Source organism: Lipophrys pholis (genome assembly GCF_963383615.2).
Source record: "Lipophrys pholis genome assembly, chromosome: 21".
NCBI lineage: Eukaryota > Metazoa > Chordata > Actinopteri > Blenniiformes > Blenniidae > Lipophrys > Lipophrys pholis.
The window spans coordinates 11,825,662-11,844,645 of NC_137649.1; the positions used below are offsets into that span (position 1 = coordinate 11,825,662).

The 18,984-nt window shown below is 42.7% G+C and overlaps 1 protein-coding gene across 1 annotated transcript in view; it reads left to right on the forward strand.

The window, feature by feature from the left end:
• The window catches only part of lama2 (laminin, alpha 2), a 194,450-nt gene that overhangs the window by 93,298 nt on the left and 82,168 nt on the right, over nt 1-18,984 (forward strand). The window contains exons 20-21 of the mRNA XM_080490875.1: nt 2,993-3,079; nt 13,744-13,955. Of these exons, the coding sequence (XP_080347001.1) occupies nt 2,993-3,079; nt 13,744-13,955 (299 nt within the window). The remainder of the gene's footprint in view (nt 1-2,992; nt 3,080-13,743; nt 13,956-18,984) is intronic.

The window sequence follows — 18,984 nt, forward strand, 5'->3', positions numbered from 1 at the left end:
GTTGTAAAAAGACACTGTCCAACTTTATGCAGTCATGCATGAATGTTGTATGTTTTTGTACGTTTCTGATAGAATCTGTTGAATAACCACCTAAACCTCAAGGGTGTTAACTGTGCATTATAAGTTGTTGATATTGTAGATCTGTAGTCCTCCAAATGACCAGACAGAGATGCTGCGTGTTAAATGTGGCAAGCAAAGACACACACACACACACACACACACACACACGCACGCATGCACGCACACACGCACGCAATAGCAGCTGAGAATTTTGATGCAGTCACATCATGTCTAAAACCTGATGAGGCGCCAAAGACAGACACAGACTCTCTCTCTCTCTCTCTCTCTCTCTCTCTCTCTCTCTCTCTCTCTCTCTCTCTCTCTCTCTCTCTCTCTCTCTCTCAGGCAGTAATAATAGCTTGGAGGTGCCATGCCGTTCGACCCCTGAAAATAGCCATGTGGTCCCTGATGTTCACTGAGGCCACAGTCAAATAGCCAGTCAGATTGTTCCGGTTAGCAGTGGCGTCTAAGCTGCTATGAGCATCTGATAAAGTGATGTCCATATTACTGTCAGCAGGGGCGGTGCCGTGGTGATTTATCCTCAATCAATAGAAATCAGTTTTGGCTTTCAGTGCTGTTGGTTTTACTTACACCCATGCCTAAATAACTGACAGCCTCATAGTTTTTTTTTAGGATTTAAATCCACTTAATATGCTTTGATAAAAAATGTATTGAGTTCCTGGTTATTTGCTTATCTCTGTGTGACAATACATGTATTAACTCGACTGACAAGTGTAGGATTTGTATGTGGCATTGTTTGTCAGCCCTCCTCCTGTTTAAAACATTTATCTTTTCAATCTTTGGAGCTATTTCCCAGTTGTGTATTCATGGGTCTAAATTATTAAGACTTTAGATGAAAGCATATAATTTTATTGTCAGCTTGTACACAAGCTGACTTTTCCTCCTGACACTCCTGCGTTATTTATTCTATTAATTCTCTTTAATGGAATGTAGGCAGCTTGTGAAGAAGTGCCCTCCGAGCTCTCCTGCAGAAGGTTTCATGTACAGGTGGCACTCTGTAAACACTGCAAACGGTGGTATTGTTGTCTGAATCTATTGAAATTTGCATAATAAATCATTGAAAAGGCCCAAATATTCCCAAGACGTAGATATCCTCCCAAAGAATGTGCGGGATTGTCTCATATTATTTGTATTTAGATGTAGATCTTGATTATATACAGATTAAAAAATGTTTTAGCAAGTACTATTATTAGAGCATAAATCTTTGGACTATGCTGCCTTGGCAATGTGTGATCGCTCTCTAATTGTTTGTTAGTCCTAAAGGGAGTCTCACATAAAAAAAATAAATAATAAAGATTGTTGTGTTGAAATGTGTTCACATGTTCATCACCTGATGTATCACATTACCAGCTTCAGTCAAAACTGAGACGAGATAACCTCAGTTTCTGTGTGCCTTCACTTCCACTGGACAGCTGCTCTGATCTGAGGAGTAATGCTTGCAAGTTTGTAATGTGATTACATTATAGAGGAAGCTATTGTGACAAAAAAAAAAATTTAAACCAATTCAGCACATTTGAAAAATAGGTCCTTAATTAATCTGTCATAACATATAAATGATGCTCGATAAATGTTTCATTATGGTACACATGCTGTATTGGAAGGTAGGGAACACTTTTGTACATCTACAGTGTTGTTTTTCTTTCATCTTCTATTCCGCCTTCATCCAAATTATTGTCACACATCAGCTTGGATGGACCACTGGGACAAACACACAATCACACACACATGGCTTCCACAGACAGGCAATCAAAAGGTGCGCACATCTTTTATTATTACTATAAGTTTATTACCTACTCCACTGCATGATGTTGATTTCAGAAACTTGGGTAGGACGGTAAGTTTGACGACACACTTTGCAACAGCCACTCCAATGTACTACACTATGCAAGTGTAACAATCTTGTACTGTGTATTATCAACTTTTTGAAAAAAATAAAAGTAATTGAAGCGAACCAAGAATTGAGCCACTGGGCACCATTTTCCTGGAATGAAGCTTTGTTATGGCTGTGACAGAGGCTGTCGATGAGCCCCTCTCACTGGATGACATAAGACCACAGATTCAAAGACGAGTTCGAATGCACAAATTTCATCTGGCGACATGCCAACATCGCACGATATTTACGAGCCACTAATCCATCTAACGAAGGAGAAGGTTGGAGTATCTCGAGAAAATCTATGTCAAACTTGCAAATCCCACACAAAAACCCCCAAGCCTACAGTCTAGCTGAGAATTATTCCTGTGAAAGTGCTATTATTTACCATGCGAGAAAATGATGGATGAACATTGTCCATCGTGAGTACATTTGATTTTTGCAACCTGTTTAAATCAAAAATTCAAAAAAATAAAATAATCATTTGTACTCGTCTCCTTGTTGTGTAAATGCAGGCAAGCTTATCTGTTACTCAGTGAGCCAATTAATGAGCCAGTCGTTCAGCATGCGAGTCAGTCTGGGGCCTGGAACCCGAGCCAGCAGAACTATGTATAGTTTATAGAAGTGGGAGGGTGGCAGAACGGGGGTAAGAGATGATCACTTTACACTGCCTCACTCTCTCAGTTCATTTCACTCACAGTTTGTAAGGGGGAAGAGAGTTTTCCAACGCGGGACTGCGTGGAAGTGCAGATGTGTATGGTCGTGTTTGAGAGAGCTTGGCTGGAAATTCAATGTATGTCTGTCTGAGAGTGAACGAGAGCTGGGACGTGAAAGCAGGGACGCAGGCGCGTGTGTGTGTGTGTGTGTGTGTGTGTGTGTGTGTGTGTGAGTGTGCGTGAGAAGACAAACAATGGCCTTAACTCGCCTGTGTCTTCTCTTCTTCGTCCTCCCCCTCCTGTCTCTCTCCTCACTGGGACAACGCTACCGGACTCAACAACTTCAACTGCAAACTCTTCAACGTCGAAATGGGAACTATAACAGCTTCAGCCCCACCTGCCACGTAGGGGAAGAGGGCGAGTTGCTGTGCGACCGGTGTCAGCCCGGATACTCTGGACCACGATGTGACAGGTAACACGCCATCACGCGAATACCACAGAAAAACTACGCACTTTTGAAAACAACATTAATCCTAAAACTGTGTGCTGAATGTTGAATTAAAGCAGGAATCTGCAATTTTACTAAGTGTGAAAGCCACAAAAAGGAAATATTTCCTATTTGAAAAAGCACAACTATTGCGGAGCACCACTCCAGAAGTAGGTTCTCAAAACTGTTAGGAGGGAATCATTGGGTACCAAGAGTTAAACTTAAGAGTCGGGCTGCTTAAAATGGATAACAATGAAGTCGGTCCCTGCTGCCGCCTTTTAAAATGTGGACAAACAAACTTTAACAACATTAATGTTAGGAAGTCCAATTGGTTACAATTCATTTAACATCTGGTTCTCAAGTCCAGTTAGAGGGCTACTGAGCAGCTTAAGTGGTACACATTTCGTCTAGTCCTTCACTTCCTGTCCCAAATAATTTCTGGATTTTTTAAAATTTATTTTTCAACATTGAAATACAGACTTTCATCTTTATGCAAAGCTTCACACCATGTCACGGACGGAATATTGCTTCTCAAGCCGTGTGTCTGTTAATTAAGTGTTATTAAATCAATGTACACACTTTTTGCTCTCTTGTAGTTACAAAGTAATTCCAATATATAAAATATTTCTGGTCCAAATATGATCACCCTCCTCCTCTCTTCATCCAAGAAACCAATATTATATAAATTTTTCCGATGAATCCACGCGCCCCATGAACCACCTGTTGTCCATGTTTGAATTAAAACCTTGCTAGTTGGTAAAATCAGACGTGGACTTATCACTTAATTGTGAATTCAACCCACTTCGACAGTTTAATATCTTTAACAGTAAATATCACTTCCGACCTTTTTGTCCAATGTATGTTTCTTCTCATAATGGTGATATTATTGCTAAAGCAACTACTTCATCTAAAGTACATATTCATATGCGAGTGCACTAAAACCCTTTTTTTTTATCATTTTCTTGCCCAAGAACATGTAAAGCGCATCAAGCTGAGAGTCAACCGTTACCAAATGCGAGCAGCAACTGCTCCTCATTAACAGTTTTTTAGTCGGCTGCGTCTCACCGTCCGTCCATCTTTCTGTCTCGTGAAACCAGCTGGAGTGACATTCTTGTTCCATTAGCCGTGCGTCTCTCACTACCAGCCCGACTTCTAATGAGAGGACCGTCTCTCAGGACACTAAGCCTGTTAAAACTTCCGGCTATGCTGTCATACGGTGACGCACACTGAGTCAATATAGTCTCAATACATAATGAACTTTGTCTTGTTTATGTAGAAAAGGTTGCATGCACGTTGAACGTTGTATCCTGTATGGCTGAAATCTAAAGCGTGAGGTTGGCTGCAAATTGCACTTGTAGAAAGACGAATGTCTTTTCTTTTTGCTTTTTCAGTTTGAATTGAATGGTCTTCAGTGACAAGAATATTAAATGTTGGGAATCACAGTATCCTTACTGGTTTCTCGTAAACCACCCCTCAGGATCAATGATATGGGTTATGACTAATAAATATTTCAGCAATTCTTATTCCTTCATCGACAAGTAATAAAATAACACGCAAGTAACAACTAACATCCAAAAATAAACAACCTAATTTGATACATTTTTCTTAATGGTAAAACTGGGGCAAAGTGACACATTTTAAATCTTCTACTCCAAGTGAGGCATCATGGGAGTGCTTGGTCAGTTTAAAGTCGCAGTGCAGATATTAAAGACCAAAGGAATCAGGTGACGGTAATGAGGAAAATTTAGTGCAACCACCATGAATATCACTTTTAATCATAAATACCCACATTTCTACACAATACCGGGCTTTTTCTTTTCTTTTATTTTTAATACGAATAGGACTCTCAGTGAAATTGAAGAGAAAAGCAGGCGAAGGTATCTGGACATACTTTGGTTATGAGAATTTACCATCGAGTTTTTCAGATAATTGTGGTAATTATAATAAAATGATAATGATTAATGATTAATTCTGATGGAGCATTCCATTCTCTTTATGGAAATCATGGAATATCATAGTTACTGTCAAATATATCTCGCATGAAAGTAAGTTCATAAATCCACCAATCAGTCATCTAGACTGAATCCAAACATACACATATGCTAACATATCCAAGCATTAGTAATTTGTCTATTTCTCTTATACCTTATGGATATTACCCAGAAGGATTCATTTTATTCTTGGTTGAGGATCAAACCGTTCAGCCTTGTTAAAACCAGCCATCTCAAAAGGTGGCAACCATTATTCCAGAAATCAGCTTTACAACTTGTCCACCCGTCCATCACCCGTCCCGGACAACAATTTCACGTTGATTAATACGTCAAACTATTTTCTGTCGCAAGTAGGAAGGCCACGCGACTTCTTGTTTATGAAACTGGGTCTCCATTCTGAGAAAAGCAGGATATTTTGTTCCATGAGTCAGTTTGGTTTTTTTTTCTTCTGATATCTGCATCGTTAAATATACTTAACATTAACATCACACATTGTGAATGCTGTTAGGAGGGACTGCGCTCCAAAAAGGTGCTAACTCGCAGTTGCCCGGGCTGTTTATAGTTGTTGCTGCCGGTGGTGAACATGTGGCTTTGGCCTGCATAGTCTGCATGCCTGTCTGCCTTTTAGGCTTTTTATAAACCTCATTTGCCACTGAAAGGCAAACTGACTCATTGTGAGTCCCTTTTTTTTTTTTTTTTTTAAACCCCTGTCTGTCGCTAAGCGTCATCTGCACCACGTTAGGACAGTCGGGACAGGCTGGGACATTTCAGTTCTTAACTCCAGTAAAAGTAAAAAAAAAGTACAGTGTTATTTTTTTTTTAACTTTATTGATAAGCGACGACTTTTTAAGGCATCTTGAAGTTTTTGGTGACGCGGATGTGCACACACACATAACTATTGTTATTAAAATGCAAGAACTTTTTAATAGAAAATGGACATTTGTTGATGTCCATTGATCACTCTTAAATTCATGCATTTTTCTGGCTCCAGTGTGGTTAAAATATTTAACGAGCCGGTTTTGAGATCGTAACCGACGATATTTGTGTTCAATTGTAGAGCGTTCAAGTGAAAAGTCTTATCTATAATAGCAAAGTTTACTTGACACTTCTGGTGGTTAAAATTCATTTGCACATCTCTTTCAAAGAAGAAAAACGAGCGTGTTTTCATTTTGAAAAGTACTTGTGCCAGTGTGGGTTTGTGCGTGTGCAAGAAGAAAGTTTGCATATCTGCAGCTGAACATACTAAATGCACCTGTGTATACATTTTTAATTTCATGTGGATGTGTTGCTCTGGAGCCATATGGTGCTTCCAGTCACACGAGGGGTGGTTGATTCCTGGAAGGGAGAGAAGAAATAGACTGTTGGCTGCTATTTCCTGCATTGTCTCCCATATGAGAACGCATAGGAGCTGATGCCATGTAAAATGATATTCATATTATTAATGAAAGTATTAAAGAGGTAATCAGCAGCTGGTGCTTCTTGCTCTATTAGTCTAATTGATACCTGCCATGCACTACCTGCTATTACACTTCATTATCTACTGTGCTTTTGTTGTTGTTAGTGCCAGTGGTAATTAATTGTAATGTGCCAATTTGTCTGTATTATGGGCTTTAACAAAATAAGCTACTCTTTTCCTCCCATGCTAATAGACTATCCACTCACTGCTAAGTGATTCTGGTTTTCAATTTCCCCTTCATAAACAGCCATTTAGAGTATAGCTGAAAGCTCTTAAATGCAGCTGCCTAACAAATATGGCTGCTAATACAATTAAGCGTCCTAAGCCCCTTAGAGTCCACCAACATTTGTGGATGGTATTAGTCTTGCAGATAAAACATTTCAGGTATTACACATTAATTTAGATTCAGGTAACGCAGTGCCAACAAGCTGCTGATATGACAGAGTTAATACGACCCCATCAAACCAGGCAACGGGAGCATTTGAAGGGTGTTTGTCAATGTTATTGTATTTGTTGTAATTGCTGTATGGATTAGAATAATCCCACTTAAAGCTCCAGTGTTGGTGTACCCTTTCAGGTGGTTGAAACCCCTCGTAGAGCCTTTATTGGTCGGGCAATGAGAACCTAAAACATTTGAAAGGAATGCTGCTGTGGTTTGGATGGATACTGTGATCTAAATACAAATATAAAACTAAGACGTATTTATTTTTCCAGAAACACCAAACCACTTCAGCCTTTATATTTAAGTATCAGCTATTTAACCTCTTTCATTTTGTGTATAAGCTCAGGTAATGTAATACAAGGTTTTCAAGGTTGTTGATGATATGGAATCATGCGCCACCAGAGCAAATGTTGACAGAGAAAAAGCTGCTTCACACAGCACAAAACAATTTGGTCCCACAGATGTCCCTCCCCTTGAAATTGCTAAAATGTTTTCAATTTGTTTTAGTTTTGCTTTTCATCAAAAATATCGAAATCCATAGATTTGCATATGCTTCAAAGGTTCTGGCAAATATATGTGATGGGGGACCAGAGGGAGTTTTGTGACTTTCCACCAAATCAAATGTAACTGGAGACGTTTAACCTTTGGAATGAGGCTGACACAGATTGTGAAATTGCCTTTATATTTTTCATACAAAAACTGTTCTTCATTTTATGTTGCATTTAGGAAGTTTCAGTTGCTATTCAGGATGGTAAACATTTAATTGCATTTCCAGCTGTTTTTGTACTTCATTTGAACATTTTCGCCCTTTTTTCCCACTATTTTTGTGGCAGTTTTGACATTTCAGTCGTTTTAATCATTTGTGCTCTTTTCTTAACAGTTTTAAACATTTTTTACCCTCTCCATTTTTAGATTATTTTAAACATGTTCTTCTTATAAAAATTCTAGTCATTTCAGGTTTTCTTTTTTTTTTCAAGCTGTTTCAGCATTTTTACCAATTGTTTGTGGCCTTAGCTATTTTTTCCACATTTTACATGTGCCAGATTTTAAAGCCCTTTTCAGCCAAGAGATAAGAGTCCTTTTGAAAATGACTCTGGTGTGCAAATACAATAAACATGAGATGAAATGTTTATTTAGGTATGCTTTTGTGAAAGCTTCAGGGAGCCACCACAGAGAGACTAAAAAACCACATGTGGCTCCAGAGCCGCAGACCTCTGCTCTATTCATTACACACTCACACACACACACACACACACACACACACACACACACACACACACACACACACACACACACACACACACACACACACACACACACACACACACACACACAGACACACACACACACACACACACACGCACACACACACACACACACACACACACACACACACACACACACACACACACACACACACACACACACACACACACGTATAACTTTTTAATCTGGACCTCTGCATACGCGTATCTGTTTCTCTCTCTATGTAACTCTGTACCAAATCTGCTCACCACTTCCTGTGCACTTTGACAGTTTTGAGCAGGTGTTTTTAAAGTCTCCCTAATATAACTCCTTCAGCTCTCAGGTTTGTCTTCTATAAATATCTTTACTTCCTCCTGAGGGCAAAGTACATGCACCCACACTTGCTGATCGAATAGAATAGAATGGAATGGAATAGAATAGAAAACTGAGAAGAATGGTTTACAGTGGAACAGCACAAAGTAGAAAATAAATGGAATAGAACAGATCTATACATGACAGAACAGGACATAAAAAGCATATAATAGAATTAAATAGTACATACTAGTATTGGATTGTATGAAACTATTGTTTTCTAAAATATGATGGAAATGTCAGACTGTGAACTTGCCTTGCAAATCAATGTAAACACAAACACGTTCTACCCTCTTCATCAAGAAATGAGATTGCTGCCAGTTCAACTCTCCACTTGACTAAGGGGATGTACCACACACACACACACACACACACACACACACACACACACACACACACACACACACACACACACACACACACACACACACACACACACACACACACACACACACACACACACACACACACGGGAAGCTAATAAACCAGTTCTATTGAGTACCAAGGAGGGTCAGTGGTAATAATGGCTGGCTGCTCTTGACTCCTAGGCTCTCTCTGTCCTTTCTATTCCCTCCTCTCTAAATTCAATTCTCTTTTCAATGGGAAGACCTTTCTCCCCCTCCTCTCTCGCTCTCTCTCTCTCTCTCTCTCTCTCTCTCTCTCTCTCTCTCTCTCTCTCTCTCTCTCTCTCTCTCTCTATCATTGTATATCCTTTTTCTTCTTCTCTTTGCTTTCTCTCTGTTCTCTCCTCCTCTCTGCTTTCATCTCGACGCTCCTTTCAGCCTGTAAAGCTTTATTTCATCTCAGGCGTCTTTTATTTGGTTTCCGTGGCTCTTGTCACTCGGTGACACTCTCAGGTTAATATATTTCTCAGATAGCTGAACATACGCCTTTTAATTAAATGAAAGACTCTGAAAAGGGAAAAAATATAATAATAATAATCGACGGTAAACACATATCTGTGTCCTTGTCCCTGCTCGAGCGTCCTAATGATCCCTTTGAATCTTTGTCCTCCTGAATGATAGCAATCAAAAGCATGTCGCTTTTTATTAGTGTTTTCTTTCATTGATTTTTCTTCGTTAAACATAAAAAAATAAATCAATTGGTTTTTGGTGTTTGACCAGATGAAGAATATGTCACTTTACACTAGAATATGTAACATTAAAGCATTTCTACAGATTAATAAATCTGGGATATAAATGTTTTGGCTTTCGGTAAACCTGCATATAAATAACGCCTTTTGGGAAAAGCATCCTGAAGCCATTCACTCCACACCTTTTTTAAAATCTGTAATAGTGCTATTTTAAAATATTTTTATGTAATTTTAAAGACTTGGGATATTTATTGATGCTTGGTTTTGTGGTGCCCTCTAGCTCTTTGTGTGTGTTCAGCACTGAAATAATATTAATCAGAAAGAGAATATTTAAATAATCCCAGGGGGAAATTATTTGTGACAAAGGGGCTCCATGTAAAGAAGATTACAAACAATAATAGATAAATAAAATAACCCCTCCAATGCCCTCTTCATGATGCTCACAGACTACATCATAGTTAGTCTCCACAAAGTAGCCCTACAGAGAATAGAAAAAATCCTCAGTCCATTTCCTTAGTGATTGAAAACAAAGTGGCTCCGTGGCTGGGGCGTCGTGGCTTTGGTGGTTGGTGGCTCTGTGGGCTCGGGGGTGTCCTGGCATCTATGCTGGAGGGTTACGGCCTGGCCTGGGGAGTCCTGGGCGGGGATGTGGGGGGGGCTCTGCTCTGGGCCGGGGTCGGGCCCGCTGGGGTGGGATGGGGGGGCTGGGCGTCGGGCCCCGGCTGGGCTGTCGACTGGGGGGGGGTTGGGGGCGGGTTGTCCGGGCCCTGGGGGTGCGGGGCCTCCCCCTTCCCGGTGGGGGTGCCCGCTGCGGCGCTGGGGGTGGGTCCTCCCTCTGGCCCCCTCCCCCGGTGGGGCGGGTTGGCCCCTGCTGCCGCGCTCCGGGTCTGCCTCATTCCCGGATTGGGGGGAGCGGGGTACGGGGGGGGCTCCGGGTTCTGGATGGACGGTTAACTGAGAGTGACCTCCAGGGCCTGATAGGGGTGTGCGTGTGCGTGTGCGTGTGCGTGTGTGTGTGAGTTGGGGTGTGTGGGTTGGGGTGTGTGGGTTGGGGTGTGGGGCTGTGTGGAGTGGGCGAATGAGGGGGGGTGCCCTGGCCACTGGCCTCCGGCTGGGCTCGCACTGAGCCCTGCGGGTCTCGGACTCTGCTGTCTGGCCGTCGGGTGGGGTGGGGGCTCCCTGCCCGGGTCCCCTTGCGGCGCCTTGTTTGGGGGGGTGTGGCCCCCCGGGTCCTAGGCCGGCCGCTCGGGGGGTGGGGTGGGGCAGCGACGGGGGGACCCCCTCCCTCAGAACCCTCCCTGCCTTACCTCACCTTATATTACCCCACAATAGGGAACAGTGGGGCGGTGCCTAGGTGGGGGGTCCAGGCTACTTAATTGCGGTCTGGGTCCTCCCCCGACTTTGCACCACCCACAATTTTAACCACACTTAGTCATGCAGGGTCTTGAGGGGGTAAGCCGCTTTCGGGGTTCTGCCGCTTGTCAGCGGTAGAACGCCCGGGCCCCGCTACCCCCCAATTTTAAACCGCACCATAGACACACACATCGCATCCACCTTTTCAAAACACAAAAACACACCCTTACATACATCCAACACACATATAGGGCAGGGGAAGGGCGGGAGACGTGGCTCCCCCCAGCACCTCCCGCTGGGGTCCCGCCCCGGCCCGGGGTGAGTGCGGCTGGAGTGCGGGGGGGCGCGCTCCCTCGGGCGCGGCGCTTGTGGGGGGGCTGGGGTGCGGTGCTCCTTCTCCACTTGCTGTTGGATTGGTGGAGGTTGGGATACCGCGGTGGCCGGGAGGGGGCCCGGCCGGCGGCCTGAGGGTGCGAGAGTCATCACTCCCCCCCCCGTTCCGTGTGTGTGTGTGTGTGTGTGTGTGTGTGTGTGTGGTGTGTGGGTGTGTGGGTGTGTGTGTGTGCGGGGTGGGTCATGGGTTGGGTTTCCCAATCAAGACCCGGGGGGAGGGGTTATGGGGCGGGTGGATTATGAGGCTCCTGGGGGTGTAGAGTTGACTGTTCTCCGACCGGGGCCTGCGCCGGGCTTCGCTTTCCTGGGTCTGGGGGCGGGGCTGGTCCGGGGCGCGGCGGCTGGGGCCGTCTCTGCCTTACCGGGTTGGGGGGGGCGGTGGGTGGGCCTGTTCCCAGGGGTGCGGTGGGACTCGCCGCCGGGGTTGGGGGGGCTCTCGGCCCGCTCGGCCCGGGGGCCCTGCTCCGGCCTTTTCTCGGCTTGGCGGCTTGGGTCGGGGCCTGGGGCCCTGTGCCCTTTGTCCTTCTCTTGTGGGCCCCTCTTGCCTGGGGGGGATTCCTCTCTGCATTCTCGGGTGCTTTTTGGGCGGAGGCGGGGCTCTCTGGGGTGGTTCGCTGGGGTCTCCCCGGGCCTGGGGGGCTTCTGTCTGCCGGGGTGGCGGTGTCCGGGCGCGGTGGCCTCGGACCCCGGGGTGTCACCACGGGTCCCCCCACAACAGTTCCGGCCACACCCAGTGGACAAGCCACACACACTCACATACACGCACACACACACACACACACTTTCACTCCTCACGAAAGGTGCTTCTGAAGTTGCTTGTTGTCTGTCATCATTTGCTCAAACTTTAAAAATCATGTTCCTCTTTTGTTGTTGCCTCTTTGTTATTTCATGTTCCTGCTTCACGTTACTGTCTAGATAGAGCTGCTCAGGCTGGTTAAATCTAGGAAATCATCTTACTGTCTAGATAGAGCTGCTCAGGCTGGTTCAATCTAATAACAGTTGGAAAGTATTTGGATGAGTGTGATTATTGCAAATAATATATGTAGCACAACAAGGACATTGTATGTTATCCCCTTTCCCCCACCCCCCTCCCCCCTCCCCCCTCGACTTTCTTCTCTCTCTTCTCTTCTCTCTCTCTTTGTGCGTTCCCCCCCGGTCGTGTACGGCAGCCATGCCAGCTTCTGACGGAGAAGGCAACAGGAGGAGACTCCAGGTTTCTCCCTGTTGCAAGACCAAAAACTGTTCTGACTCCGAAGGCTCTCAATCACATCATATTGTTGACCCAAGCTGCCGAACAGGACAAGGGCAAAAAAGAAAAGAAAAAAAAAAAAAAAAAAAGAAAACAAAGTAATAGGTACCATGTTGGGATCTGGTCTCCAAGATGTGGGAGGATTAATACAATATCATGTGAGATTTAACTGGGTTTAGAATGTCGGTGAAGTCCCAAAGCAAGCTACAGATATAGATGAATAGTGAATGTATCAGATAGGGAGACATGTTTACTGTAAGATTAGACAGATACTTTTATAGCCTGGTAGCTTATCGTCAATAATCTAAGTCCATACCAGTCCCATGCCTCCACCTTGATGCTCATTACTTATCCAGCGACTAATCCATCAAGACTCACTCTCATCTGTGTTTTTTAGGACTCTCTAAAAAAACCTTTTACACACTTTGACTTTTCAGTCTGTTGAATCTCTTTTCCCACCCATTTTGCTTGAAGGAAAAAAATCTAACGGACATTCAAGTTTATACAGCTTCAGATTGGAAAATATAAATGACAATGACAATATGGTTAAATACTCACACAGATATTGTATATGAAGTGTAGGAACATAGTTGACTTGTATTTTAACAAGATATCATCACAGGATATGCATATGAAATGACATGTTGCCACCTAAAGCTGGGATGGTGATCAGCTGGTGAAGTTTTTGGACTCTCATGTTTTTTGTTTATACTGGTAATATAAGTAGTAAAACAAGGAGCTCCATAGTGAAACCATAATTTTCAGCCCAGTCACTCAATGATTGGCAGATAAGTCGCTTTTTAAAGCTGCCACTGTCTCAATAAAGACATCTGACAGGTTGTATGGTGAAACCTAGACCTTGATGCTGCAGAATCTTTGCCAGTTTGCTTTGCTGCCTCTTTGGACTTGACATGCGTGCGGTTTGTTATTCCAAATATGAAAGGCTGCAGCCTTGAACATATTCCTACGTATCTTTTAATACTCACTCACAGGCAGCTGATTACGTTTACAGTGCTGCCAACATATGAAGCTGAATTATCTCTGCTGCCTCCTAGATGTTCCAATGGATACTACGGCCAACCCACCATACCAGGGGGATCCTGCCAGCCCTGTGATTGCCATGGCAACCTGGACCTATCCGTGCCTGGCAGCTGCAATCCAATCACGGGCCAGTGTCTGCGGTGTCGCCAGGGCTATGGTGGCCAGGCTTGCGACAGCTGTGACGGAGGTTATTATGGAGATGCCGTAACAGCAAAAAACTGCCAACGTAAGTAATTAAACTTACCATCTTAGATTCTTAGATTACATACACTCACTAATTTTAACGCCAACCCAATCAATGTCGATCACGTCCATATGCATATGGAGCCAAGCCCTAGTTAATATTAGCTGTTTATTGAAAATTTGGGTTTTATACTTCACATTTGAGTTAGTGTAATCATACTTGGCAGATTTGATTTGATTAAAACTAGCTGGTGTGAATGCACTTTGAATGCAATTTAATTATAGTGATTTCTTAGAGGCCGTCTAAAAAGTGTTTTCGCTAAATAAGATGGCCGAGACCCATTGAAGGTATTTAATAATATTTTTTTTAAGCTCTTCATAAGCAATAGTAAGGCTGTTAAAACATATGAATGTATTAACCCATGTTTTAAGATTATGAAAGGCTTATGTTACAAGGTATATTTTTAAATGTGTTTAGCTAATATAATTTCTATTTAAATGTTTTAGCCGAGGCTCAAAAGGCAAAGGCAAATTCAAAAGCCATTCCATAAGAAATTTGATTTTTACCTCTTTTTGTTCTGTTAGGAAATGGAGCAATAGAACACACCACCAGTGTGAGCACAGTTTATAACTAAGCTTTACCTCCAATGTGTAATCATAGCTTGTCAGGTCACATTGTCTGATTCCATTGGTTACATTTTATGGGCTTATTTTGGAGGGGATGTATTTTAAATTACTTAACCCACTACCTTTTTGTCACTGAAAGAAGAATAAATAGTAACTGCAATGATTTACTGGTTTTCAATAATTTACACTGCTATTGAATAAATCAGTTGTTTCCAGGTTGTTTCTCAATATCAGTTTTTGCAATCATCTAAACTGCTCATGAGGACTTTTTGGGGAAAAGGGAAGTGTTATAAAAGAGCTCACAGTGACGCTTGAACATGATACCAAAAGCACAGATTTCTTATGAAAGTCAGTTTTAGCTTAGTGATAGCTTTAATATTTTACTGAAATAAAAAATAAAATAGTACACCATCTGGAGTATGTGTATGTGTGTATGCATGGACAAGCAGCTGTGCTGGTAGGAGGTGTGATGTCGGAGCAGCCCACTGGCTGCCAGCTGTGCTTAAGAGTGAGAATAAAAGCTATACCTGGGAAAATAAAAGAAAGAGAGAGAGGAAGAGTGGATAGGAGGGAAAAGCAGTGGGGAAAGAAACGAGATGGCAGGGAATACAGACATACAGATGGCTCTTGTTTGTGAAAATCTTCATTAAAACCTGTGCTGTTGACAAAAAAGGAGGCAGACAGAAAGACAGATTATCAGATACCTCACACTGAGCGACAGACAGGCCGGCTGATAAACAGACAGATAAAACTGTCAGGCCAGCACAAAAGCAGGTAGACCAGCTGACAGAGGGTATTAATGTGTATTTGATAGTTCATTGTTCTGTAGTTGTTTCCCCTCTCCACCCAGCTAAATGGTTATTGATTAATCAGCCTGATCTATTGCTCTCCTACACTGCTGATCGGCTGCTTGTGTCTGGGAGATGGAGAGTTGTTATCGATCCTGTACGAATGACAAAAGACCACCAAGAATTATTAAAACACAACAGCTCCCGCTCTCTCTCTCTCTTGCGGGCGCCCGGCTTCTGCCCGTCTATCTTGCTCTCTCTGTCCGCTTCGCTCTCTCTATCATTCCCAGTCTTAATGAATTTTATTGAGTGGAGCAGGGGAGTTCAGACCGAGTCCATTTGCACACTATTAGAGTGTAAAAATCCTTTACTTTTTCTTTTCATGTCAGTGTTTCCATCTTTGGCCATTATTGCTGCAGCCGTCGCGTCTCCTTGTTACGCGTGGTTCAGTTTAATTCCGTCGGAGAACAGAAAATGGTTTGATTTTGCCAGCAAACGTGACCACAAAGCAGTTTGTTTGAGGAATGAATTGAAGAAAATGAACTCCTCTGACCATTTTTCACATTGAGAAAAAAAGTTGTTTGAAAGCTGCTGAAGTTACGCGTGAATTGCGGGCTCACACATTTGTCTAACAGCAGGAACTCGGTGGATATTTAATAATCCAAAAATGTAATTATGCTTCCTTTTTTTCTTCTGTCCTTTTTGTGTTTGACACTCACTGAACGTCTCGGAGGCGATTCAAACAGTTGATCAATAAACTCTTTTGGGGTCTTGGGGAAAACTCACAGCTCCAAATGTACCTTTCCTAATGGACTGGTTATAAAAGAGGCACTGACACTTTGCATAGGATTGAGGACTCCGAGAAGTCATAAAACGAAATGATAAAAACACAATAAAGTTAAACGTAAATTAAAAAAAAAAATTTCAATCAGAGATGCAAGTCAATTGTTTCAGGTTAAACCTGCATGATTACAGTCAGAATGATAATGACAAATACCTTGATCAATATGATTATTAATCACTATTGATAATTCATTTTCAAATAACATATCTGTATTAGGAAGGGTTAATTGAAAATACCAAGTGGTTTTCTGTGTAATGAATTGAAATGCAGTAGTTTGAATTCTAACATCAAATATAAACCACTGGTTTTTATACAAACATGAGAAAGTTCAGCAATAAATAGGATGTACTTTTACTTATGCACAAATGTGCTCTTTACATGATTTGCAATTTTTGTAATTTGGAGTTTGAATTGTGATTATTTCTGGCTGACTGCAGCTGAGAAGGTGGGATGAGTACTTGATTGGTCAGAGCCTACAGCCGGAGCTGCTGCTTGTTGGGATAAGTAAGAACGATATTTGGATTTTATTTATGATGGCGGCTCAATGGAGCTCTGATCTCTTCTTCACTCTCTGGTGGTTGGCTGACTATTTGGGTTTATAAGCAGCAAAGCGTTTCTGTTATCCCCAATGATCATGATTTAATTGTGGCAGCCAGGAAAAAAATGTCCACAAATTTGGCAGCCTTATTGCAGGTTAATGTGTCTGAGCCGCTGTTCCACCGCGCAGTATGTGGCGGGGCGGGAGGTCGTGGTACGGCAAAGCCCACCCAGGACCAACTCTGTCGTGCGGTCCCACCACAGAAAGTACAGTAAAAATGGAGGCGGGGCTGTGAACGCCGGCGGCCGTCCATGTCGTTCTCTGTGACACAGGTTCAACTTTTTCATTGTGAACAGCAGCGTCCAGCTCCTGTTGAATCTCCTCCTCCTGTTACTGTCAGCACACGGCTGCGTTGTCTCTCCTCCTCACAGACCCGTTCCTCTTTGCTCGGTACCTCAACGGAGGGGTCGCGGAAAATCGGACCCGGTGGTCGCGGTTTCTTTCCGTACCATCCACAACTTTTTCAGTCCGGCCGTGCGCAAACCCGTCCCGCCCGGCGACGCTCAGGCACAGAAAGTGCGGTGGAACCGCGGCTTTTGATATCATTACTGTTTTAATGTAGGTGCCCCCATGTCAGCCACTTCTTTACTCCTGTATTCAATATACAAAGTCACTCGGCTGATTTATAATAAGAAGTCCTCATTCAACTCTGTTTAAGTGTAACTGCAGGTAATAGAAATAGTGAGGCATTGGTGAAGGCTACTGCAACATACAATTTATTCTCAAAGCATGTGTGGTTCGAAGGTTACCAGTTTGAATCCTGTACTGAGCTCTGAAAGTAAAAAGGGAAACAAGAAACACTTTTCGTCCCACCTTTTTTAAGTCATCCTCAGTCAGATGGCTTAACCCTGGATCCAACCACTCGATCTGCTCAGTGTCCACTATTCCCTCTGAAGTATGTGTGTGCGTGCGTGCGTGCGTGCGTGCGTGGCTGCTCATAACGACAAACAAAAAGGAGCACCACTGGAAACCGAAAGTGTCTTTTTGTGATTGAGACTAACACAGAAGAGACAGTACAGATTTCATGTTTTTGTATGAGGTAATATCTGTTTCTCCTAAACTTTCCAATTTGTTTAGTATAATAAAATGTCGTTTAGACATTTTATTAACTATCTGATTGCATCTTTGTACCTTCAGACATGGTTCTCCCTGAATACATGAAAATAAGAGAGGTAAAGATAAGAGCAATCACAGACTAATGACCATAATCTGATGCAAGCCATCAGTTGAGAGTAATTATCAAGTGTGATGCATTTACACTTCAAAAATTTAATAATAATAATTGGATGCACTGAGAACTTTGGTTGGCCGCCGACTGCATGGGAGTGTGAATGTGCGTGTGAATGGGTGAACGTGATTAACAGTGTAAAGTGCTTTGTGGACTGCTGAAGCGGTGGACAAGCATTATATGAGTGAAATCCATTTGCCATTTAATAACATGGTTGGCATATTGCAGTATATTATTGGTTTTACTGGGGAGTACCTAGCGAGTAAGTGTAAAAGCTCTTGTTATTTTCAAAACATCTGGTCTTGTCTTGTTGAAAATGTTTTCACATGTCCAAGACGTCAGGGCGGTGGGGACAGGTGCTATTGGAGAAATAATCACATTGTAGTATTAACACAGCCACTCAAGTAATTTTGTAAATCCAGATATCAGACAATTATCGGATTATTTGTTGTGGAGGTAAATTGACTTAGTTACAAACGTGTCGCTCAGGTAAGCATTTCAGACATTGCATCACACTGCTGCATTATACTTCTCTTAACAACAATATGGTCAATCAGACACTGGTCAGCCAAAACATCATGACAAAGTCAATTGAATAATATCACGATATCTCTTTCGAAGTACCTATTAGTTGGTGACATGTATGCAGAAATAGGAAGAAGGGTGACCCTAATTTTATGGCTGATCTTTGCATATATGGTGCATACAACCTTCAATTTCAAACACTCAGTGCATCTTGCAAGATTACAATTTTGCAAGCATCACATTATAGTTTAGAACACTGGCTCCTAGGACCGTAGAGAGGATGTCAAATTAATTTTAATTGCTAAATATGAGTTGTAACTAATAAATAATGAAATATATGTATAAAGGGCTGCATGGTACATCAGTGGTTATCAATCTCGCCCCATAGTGATAAAGTCCAGGTACTACTACTACTGAACTACTGGCCTGGCCTTTCTGTGTGGAATTTGCATGCCCCTATGT